Source organism: Eleginops maclovinus, chromosome 20, assembly GCF_036324505.1.
Source record: "Eleginops maclovinus isolate JMC-PN-2008 ecotype Puerto Natales chromosome 20, JC_Emac_rtc_rv5, whole genome shotgun sequence".
NCBI classification, from domain to species: Eukaryota; Metazoa; Chordata; class Actinopteri; order Perciformes; family Eleginopidae; genus Eleginops; species Eleginops maclovinus.
The window spans coordinates 18,635,520-18,645,043 of record NC_086368.1 but is presented as its reverse complement, the minus strand read 5'-3'; the positions used below and the strand labels follow the sequence as shown (position 1 = coordinate 18,645,043).

Genomic DNA, 9,524 nt, shown 5'->3' with positions numbered 1-9,524 from the left:
GAGCATTTTCCTGAATTATGTGGACTGGTAAAGAGTTCCAGCTGACCATGGCTCTGTACATGACTGTTTTCTGTCTGATATTTGATTTAGATGTGGGTAATACGAACCTTCTTTATATTGCATGTCTTGTTTGATAGTTATGTTGAGTGTACTGCGATATAAACCTTTGTGATAATATATGTGGTAAGTGTGTCACTGTAATATTCCTAACAAAATTTAACAAAGTATAAGTGGACCTCTGTCTGACACTCAACCATTTAAGGGTCTCCAACATTTCAGTCACTCTGGTTCTGTAGGAGCACTGCAGTGCACATCGTGCTGCCTTATTTTGAGCGACTTGTAGTTTGTCTAGATCTTTTTCTGCAGCACTAGACCAAATAACAAAACAGTAATCAAGCTGTGACAGAACCAAAGCATCTAGAACTTGTCTACTGACATCTTTTGGCAAATATTTTACAATTCTTTTAACAAGTGACACACCCCTTCCCATTTTACATACAACATTATCAATTTGTTTAGACCAAGATCATTTTTGATCCAGAGTTATACCTAACAATTTCGTTTGTTATGATGTAAATGAATTTGCAACCAAAGTACTTCAATATCAGCAGACATCAAATCATATCTGACTTTAGCTGGTATTTCCTTTTGAATGTATACTGCCACCCCACCTCCATATGCATTCCTGTCTTTTCTAAATATACTATATCCCTGAATGTCCACTGCAGCGTCATTAAAGGTGTCATCTAAGTGAGTTTCTGATATTGCTAACAAATGAATACCACATGATAATATTTCCTCTATCTCAGACACTTTATTTCTTAGGCTACAAATATTGATATGAGCCAATTTAAACCCTTTATTTGGTAACTTATTTGACTTTAAGATGGCAATTTAAATGTTTTTTCTTTTTCACTTCTTTTCAAATTGAGAGCTGAACCAAAACATACAAGCAACACAACTTCAACCACACACACCATCACACACACAACCCCACACCTCACTGCCCATAGATTGCTATCCATGTGCATACTCACTCACCTAAACGAGCAGCACGGTAGCTCCCTAACATTTTAGATAATAACCTTTGTGTTAAATACATTCATGGTAATGTCTTGCAACGCAAGATCAAATTCATAAATCAATAAATCAAAATGACATTTTTAGGAGGAATGAACAACAATAGAGACCAGTTAAAATTGGCCTCTATTCAAAATCTATTAAACGTAATCTTATAGTCGCAGTTGATGAAATAAATAACTTAAAATAAGGTAGCAGATAACTCATAGGCCAGTGAATATTGGCCTACAATGAATAAATTCGCAATACACCAAAACTGCAACAATTCCCTTTGCATAATATAATTCATTTCATCTCCTAATATGCATAAACATACCATCTAATTATGTCATGTCCATCAATCCTGCTTCCTTCTATAGCATATGTAGTGAAGCAGCCCATCTGATGGGCCCTTCGTATTATTAAATCTAAATGAGTGAAGTATAGTTTGAAATGACAAGCCCTATCACTTACCCTTAATGTGGTTATTCTCGCATCTTCTCTTTATTACAAAGCGCTCCTTGGACGTGGCGCCCACAGGATAGGCATTATGCCTCAGGAAGTCTTCTACCTCCCTCACCAATCGTGGGTCCATTTCAAAAACCTTTCACTACTCTTAACTTCACTTACCTCACCTCTCCTTACCTCACCTCTCCTCACCTCACAACACACAACACACTCTCACAGCACACAACACAATCTCACTCTCTCTATTTATCTCTATCTCACTCTCTCTCTCTCTCTCTCTCTCTCTCTCTCTCTATCTCACTCTCTCTCTCTCTCTGTCTCTCTCTGACTCACCAAACTCGCTACAAGTCAAAAGTGTGTGAACAGCTATATATATCCTTTGCCACCTAATTAGCTAATTGACTTCATCCAGTGATCAATTTCAATGTCATTGTTACTGTTTTAGCAATTGTTGGGAACAGCTACAAGTAATTTGTCAATAATAAATATTCAACTTGCTTTTTCAACGTATGAACAGTAGCTCAGGCCATTAGCGGTAAGGCAGTGGAATATTACCTTTTGAAAGCATGACTGGGTTCGTATCTCACAGCGGCTATTTTCATAGCGTTTGATATGTGCTTTGTAATGCTCACTATATGCATTTTTTTTAGGCAAAAAAACAAAGCAATATTCTTTCCATGGCTTTTGAATTCGTTTTTGAGGCTTGCGTTGGCAGCGTCTGCCTGTGTCATATTGTGAATATCACCAGCTAACATGGGTGGGGTTGAAACAAACGCCACCAGTTAAACCGGAATCCAGTTAAACTAAAAAAAGGTGGCAGCAGCTGATGGTTCATGATAGAACAGCAACTGAGAAAGAAGAATAAGTGTTTCAATAATACAAACAATTGACCTAGATCCCACTGGTTCAAATACACCAATCTAGGTATGGCAGTGCTATACTTTGAACCTTTGAGATAGTGGAGGTAAGGATGGTTACATTTTGGTGTATTTGACAATATAAGATCTCAAAGTCAAAGCTATAAGCAGCCATTCAATAAGTTAGCAAAATTAATATACACTCGCAACTTTGGTAACATTTTGATATTATAAATACTATATATACTGCAAAGATATTGAGGTGTATGAACTCTGGGGAATGCAAATGTGTGTGATTTGGATTTTTAAAAACGTGTAGCATCCAACAGTTGGACAAAAACCCTCATAAATGATTCTCAGTGCTCGAAGATATAACTCTTAGTATGGAAACATCTTCAAACTCAATTTAGACAATATTTGAAAAGAACACTGAAGTCAGTAGGATTAATTCTCTGGGAACCATGGCTGTCTGTACCAAATATCCATTCAGTACTTTAGTTTAAGAGATATTTCAGTCTGTTCAGACCAACCAAGTCCTCAGGTTATTAGGCTCAGCTGCCCTTTGTCTGCCTCAGGTGTATACATTCATGTTCAGAAAGGTAGCATAACATGTTAAATTACCAATAGCCTTATATGACATCTTAATTCAAAGTTATGTTGTCCCTAACTGTGGTTTTGAACAAAGCTCTGGGACTGGTACTTTGTTTATTCCTCCAATGACTGTTAAGATTTTGAATTCTAGACTAAAATGATTTCACTTTGCTAAGGCAAGGCAAGGCAAGTTTATTTATATAGCACCTTTCAACACAAGGCAATTCATGCTAAAAGCAGCGGCAAAAAGAAATGTTTTCAGCCTGGATTTAAAAGTAGTAAGAGTAGCAGCAGCCCTGCAGGGTTCTGGGAGTTTGTTCCAGATATTTGGAGCATAATAACGAACGCTGCTTCTCCTTGTTTAGTTCTAAGTCTGGGGACAGAAAGTTGACCCGTCCCAGAAGATCTGAGAGTTCTGGATGGTTCATAATGTAGCAGGAGATCACAAATGTGTTTATTAGAAAGTCTTATTAGGAAATACAAACTGTTTTGGAATGGTAAACTCTTAAACCCATACTTTTGTTTTGTTTTATTAGGAACTTAAAAAAACATCTAATCTCAGGCAGGTTTTAAAATCCATCCCTTTGCAAGCTTCGAGGTGAGTCTGATTCAGAATCTAAGCGCAACCCGTTGGCTATTTGGACAATACTCAGAACAAGCAGAGAGGCGTGACTACCCCCCCTCTTGGTATTTTGTCTGGTGGGACTGTGTCTCGATCAGCAGAGATGGGCTACATGAATCTGACCTCCCTTCAGAGACACTCGGACCCCACGACTCCCATAGTCGCCTTCAGCAACTCAAACAATATGAGTTCTTGAGATTTCATGTTTATGTGCAACATGGATACACTGTACAGAATTGTATTTATTTGTGAGTTTTCATTTATGTCTACAACCCCCATTTAAATACTTTGTCAGATCATCAAAATTGGACGCCTTGAAGTCAACATACTAATGACTCACTTACATTCTGGATGTTTTGTGTATCTTAAATTAGCAAAGATATAATTAATAAAATGTTAACACAAACATTGTGAAAACAGATGACGAAGAGCAGCCCAGTGCTTTAATGAAAAGGAAAGACTGACACACAAATCACAAATTTACAGGGTAAAAAAGCCATTGAGAATTATTAAAAATGTGACAAAATGTAAGGCTCAATGAGTGTCAGATAAAATTAGGGGGATTTGGGATACAGTGGTATTTGGCAAACTGACATACACATAAATGTAAGCTAGATCAACAAGCTTGAGCAAACATGTAAAAAGTGTACTTATATACATGTATATACAAAGAAATGCAACAACATTTGATAGGTAGGTAGATACTTTATTGATCCCGAGAGAAATTCAAGGTAATATCCTGATTAAAGACAAGTGTGTGTATATATAAGAACTTGTCACTCAAATAAATATGCAAATAAATCCCCTGAGAGAACAAAATGAGCCAGGAAGCACAATAACTTTAGAGATTACATTGGTTATGATTTGTCAAGTTTTTAGGGAGAGCGAAGTATGTCATAATGTTTTGGTGCCCAAAGTAAACGGGTGACTTGTATGTCGCTCTTGTAACCGATGTTGGTATCCCAGCAGTACTCCGGAGAGAGCACCTTGCTGGGTTTGTGGAGCAACATGTACTTGTTCAGATGGCTCTCATCGTGCCACAGAGCCTCCACATTGTTCTGTTTGTCCTCCATGATGCCCTGATAGCAGGCCTCTGTCAACGCTTTCACACTCTTCCACGAGCCTCCGAAGACGGCGGCGTGGTAGTAGAAATCCCCAGTTTCCATGTACGCCTTGGAGTTTGGGTTGCGGTCGTAGGTGTACAAATGCTTTGGAAGGTGGTAGTAGTGGGCGTGGAGCAGAGCCACTGAATCTCCAAGAGCCTCTGATCCAAATCTCCCGGTAAACACCTGATCCACATCAAAGCAGAAGACGTACGTGCAGTGGTGGCGAATATCGCTCTCTATCACATCTGATATGCTTTTCATTCGCGTCATAGAGACGTCCTGCCACCTGGAGTTCTTCTTCACTTTGATAACCTTCAAGCTTCTCAGAGGAGACAACTTGATGTCAGGCAACATCTCCGGCATGTCCGTAAACACGTAGTAGGTCACGGGTAAACCCACCATAAAGTGTTGCTCTGATGAGTTCAGGAATTTGTGAAGGTAAGCATCCAGGTATCTTGTGAGGAAAAGGAAACAAGTCACATTATCATTTTAGACTCTTTTGACTCTATTCCTGAGGAAACTCAGGTCCTTTGATGCGTGCAACAAGATGTCGCAGATCTTCTCCAATCAAACAAGTAAAAAGTAAACATTTTATGCTGCATTGTTTCTAAACCATAGTTAAACATTTAAGCACTAAATTAAGTTGGCAGAACAGGATGTATTCAGGTTTGAGTACAGTTTATCTTTCTAGTTATTACTGTATTCATGTGAAAACTCACCTGCCCACAGCAAAGACAGTTAGAGCCACAGATGAACCTTTTGACTTGTGCATATCGTCGTAAAGGCGGGGGTCAAACATCCCTTCCCAGATGATGGCAGCTTTCCAATATGTACACGTTTGCACGTCAGGTCTGGACCTAAAATATAAAACAAATGGGTGTTTTTTTAGACAGAATTCCCTTTTATAATACTCTTCTTTAACAACCTGAAGCTTCTACAGTTAATTGTAAAATGCAGTAATGTGACTTAAACACTTCCTACTGCATCTAAACACCTTCTTCTGAGCAATAATATTGGTTTGACTTCTCTTAAGTCTCAGGATTATCTGTTCAGCCAAATTGTAAAAAGGTGTTCTGGTCTTACTGGAAATTGAGGCTGGCGTCCACACTGCTGTCCAGATTCAGCATCTTTGCACTTTCCAAAGAGCTTTTCTCCATTGGTACGATGTCCATTACAAGTCTAAAACAAAAACGTTCTGAGTTCTTCATTAAGTAATAATGTTAGCATTCAGGCTTATTACAGTAATTGTGAAGTGTCTCCTCAATTTAAACACAGACTTACTTTACAAATGGAGATATTAAGTAGATTACACAGAGTGTGATTGGAACAAAGAACAAACATTTCAAAACTCTCTTCATCCTCTGAAGATTTCTGCAAAAGAACGAGCCAAAGATGTCACATTACCCAGATTAAACAGAAAACACTGATTATTAAAATGCAGAACTTTGTGGCACAGTAGCCTAAATCATAAAGTAGTCAGGGTTTAACAGTTCACAAACTTTTTGGTTATGTACTTACCTTAGGTTTTAGGTCACTTCGGTTCTTTAATTATTATTGAACTGTATACTGTACTCTTCACATAAGCAGCTTGATATTAGGACTTGCCTGTCAGCTAGTACATTCATTGTATTTTCATTTTTTTCTTTCAGAAAAATGTAATTCCTTGCAGAAAGAGCAGATCTGTAGGCACTAACAGTGGCTTAGACTTTAAGGGCTTGGACTGGGGTCCAAAGGGTTGCCGGTTCACGTCCTGATTGGACCAGAAAAATGGAGTGAACTCGTAGCAGGACAGATGCCAGTTCTCCTCCTGAGCCACTGCCGAGGTTCCCTTGAGCAAGCCACCAACCCCGAAACTGCTCGCTGGCGCCGGGTACCTGGCAGACTCCCTGCTCTGCCACCTCTCCTGTGTGGTTGCGTTTGTGCATGTATATATCATCCTTGCTTGTGCATGTATATCCTCCCTTTGTGTAAACACTACTGAGTGGGGAAAGACATTTCCCTGTAAGGGATTAATAAAGAATATCTTCTAATAATGTCTCCTGCTGTGGAGAACACCCTCTCACTAGGGCAGTGGTTCTCAAACTTTTACAGTCAGGCCCCCCTAGGGTAATCTAAATATTTTCAAATCAATATATCAAATGTTACTATGTGTTTAATTGTGTACTGTATTTGCCTAGCCCAAACTATGTTATGAAATATTCTACAAAATATGTTATTTGGTTACGCCTGCCCTAGAGGGCAACTGAAGATCTGATGGCCTGATTAATCATCTGAAAGTCGGATTAAATCAACAGTGGTTAAGAGACATGGACACAACTATGTGCCACCAATAAATAAGAGAAGACTACACACCCAAAGGCAAAGACACAGCTATGCGCCACCAACGGATAAGAGAACACTACACCTCCAAGCAGGAGAGTAGAAAAAGTGTTTGAAAACAGAGAACGAGAATTCTTTCTATGAACTGTAGACAGATAGCCACTCGAAAGTGGACTGTGGACCAGTGAGTTGGAGAAGACCTCGGCTGAGTATCTTTTGTGGGCCTATCACATCATTTTATTAATAAACGCTGTTAAACTTGACGAGAAACTCCTTGGATTCTTTTTCTCAGATCCTTCTTCAAGATTTAGAACCTTGCGGTATTTCAGGTTTTGCTACTTTGTACTTCTACTCCACTATAATTCAAAGGTGTACTTTTACTCCACTAGCAGAATGTCTGTGAGCCAGCAGCACCGCCCCTAGCACACACACGAGAGAGACTCTCTTGTGAAGAGAGCGGAAATAATGTTATTCCAAGTTAGAAACGTCCACCTGTCTTTGTCCGTCATCCTTGTATGTAATCGCGAAACCAAAATGTACCCAAACCGGAGACTTAAATGATGCTGGAGGATTTTCAATCTCAACTTGAACTGCGGTATACCATATCGACTGTTCCGCAAACAACTGACCAAATATATATGTATGTATATATATATATGACTCATATATATGAGAGCTGGACAGGGATGCCTTCAGGGGTGCGTCCAATGAAATGACTTGGTTGCTTTATGACGTTGAACCCAATGTGAGCAAATTATACTGAACGCAGCAAAGGAACGCAGCACCTGGTATTCATTCCAAAAATGTTTCACACGCTCAATTTTTGAAGTTCAACGTTATATTCGTTTGGAACCGAAGGGCACATACCGAATATTTTCGGTAGGAATACGTAAGCCGTTACTCCCCTATAAAGTAGTATTATTTGATCCCTAACCCCCATTCCCCTTTTCTCCTCCCTATTTGTAAAGCGACCTTGGGTACCATGAAAGGCGCTATATAAGTTTAAGTTTATTATTATTATTATTATAATTATTATTAATTTAGTTTGTTTTTTATATTAAAAATATCACATACCCCATTGTTGAAAAACACCGTGGTCAAAGCTCAGTAGACGGTGAACTCCTGTGAAAAAAGGTGGCAGCAGCTGATGGTTCATGAATGAAACAGCAACTGAGAAATAAGAGGAAGTGTTTCAATAATAAGAAACAATTGACCTAGATCCCATTGGTTCAAATACACCAATCTAGGTATGGCAGTGCTATACTTTGAACTTTTGAGATAGTGGAGGTAAGGATGGTTACATTTTGGTGTATTTGACAATATAAGATCTCAAAGTCAAAGATATTGAATGTTAACTTAACCAGCCATTCAATAAGTTAGCAAAAATAAAATACACTCGCAACTTTGGTAACATTTTGATATTATAAATACTATATATACTGCAAAGATATTGAGGTGTATGAACTCTGGGGAAAGCAAATGTGTGTGATTTGGATTTTTTAATGTTAATAATTAAGCACGTTATTTGTACAGTCTAAAGTTTCAATTCATAGAGGATATCAGCTATCTTAGAACCCTAAGGCTGAGTACTTCTTTTAAAAACAAACCTTGTCTTTTGCAGCAATATCAACACATTTCAATGAATCAATGTAAATCATTTCACTATTCTCAGGAGCCGTTTAGTTACTGAAGACACAATATATATTGCGTTTTCCGGGAAGTTTGTAGATGCCAGACTAAATAAAAACGTGTAGCATCCAAGAATTGGACAAAAACCCTCATAAATGATTCTCAGTGCTCGAAGATATAACTCTTAGTATGGAAACATCTTCAAACTCAATTTAGACAATATTTGAAAAGAACACTGAAGTCAGTAGGATTAATTCTCTGGGAACCATGGCTGTCTGTACCAAATATCCATTCAGTACTTTAGTTTATAAGATATTTCAGTCTGTTCAGACCAACCAAGTCCTCAGGTTATTAGGCTCAGCTGCCCTTTGTCTGCCTCAGGTGTATACATTCATGTTCAGAAAGGTAGCATAACATGTTAAATTACCAATAGCCACATTATAAAAGGACATTTAAAAACAGTCATTTAAGAACAAAGATAATGAAATAAACACAACAGGTATAAAACACATGAATAAAAGTTACAGTGCAGAATAAAAGTCACAGTGCAATGTTAGATAAGAACAGCTCAATTAAAAGCAGCGGCAAAAAGAAATGTTTTCAGCCTGGATTTAAAAGTAGTAAGAGTAGCAGCGGCCCTGCAGGGTTCTGGGAGTTTGTTCCAGATATTTGGAGCATAATAACGAAACGCTGCTTCTCCTTGTTTAGTTCTAAGTCTGGGGACAAAAAGTTGACCCGTCCCAGAAGATCTGAGAGTTCTGGATGGTTCATAATGTAGCAGGAGATCACAAATGTGTTTATTAGAAAGTCTTATTAGGAAATACAAACTATTTTGGAATGGTAAACTCTTAAACCCATACTTTTTGTTTTGTT

General features: G+C 38.3%; 1 protein-coding gene across 2 annotated transcripts; it reads right to left on the bottom strand.

Annotated features, from left to right (window-relative positions):
- Positions 1–4,282: 4,282 nt before the first annotated feature.
- On the bottom strand, positions 4,283–8,196 carry LOC134882377 (N-acetyllactosaminide alpha-1,3-galactosyltransferase-like). Of its 2 annotated transcripts, none has more exons than XM_063910023.1 (5): positions 8,097–8,196; positions 5,985–6,074; positions 5,787–5,882; positions 5,423–5,560; positions 4,283–5,157 (listed from the first exon to the last, which is right to left on the bottom strand). In XM_063910023.1, exons 1-5 carry the CDS (start codon positions 8,099–8,101, stop codon positions 4,473–4,475), a joined length of 1,014 nt encoding a protein of 337 aa, XP_063766093.1. In that variant the 5' UTR covers positions 8,102–8,196; the 3' UTR covers positions 4,283–4,472. The 2 variants fall into 2 exon arrangements, with proteins under 2 accessions (XP_063766093.1, XP_063766094.1); XM_063910024.1 differs by having other exon boundaries at positions 5,787–5,898; positions 8,097–8,147.
- Positions 8,197–9,524: the final 1,328 nt, after the last annotated feature.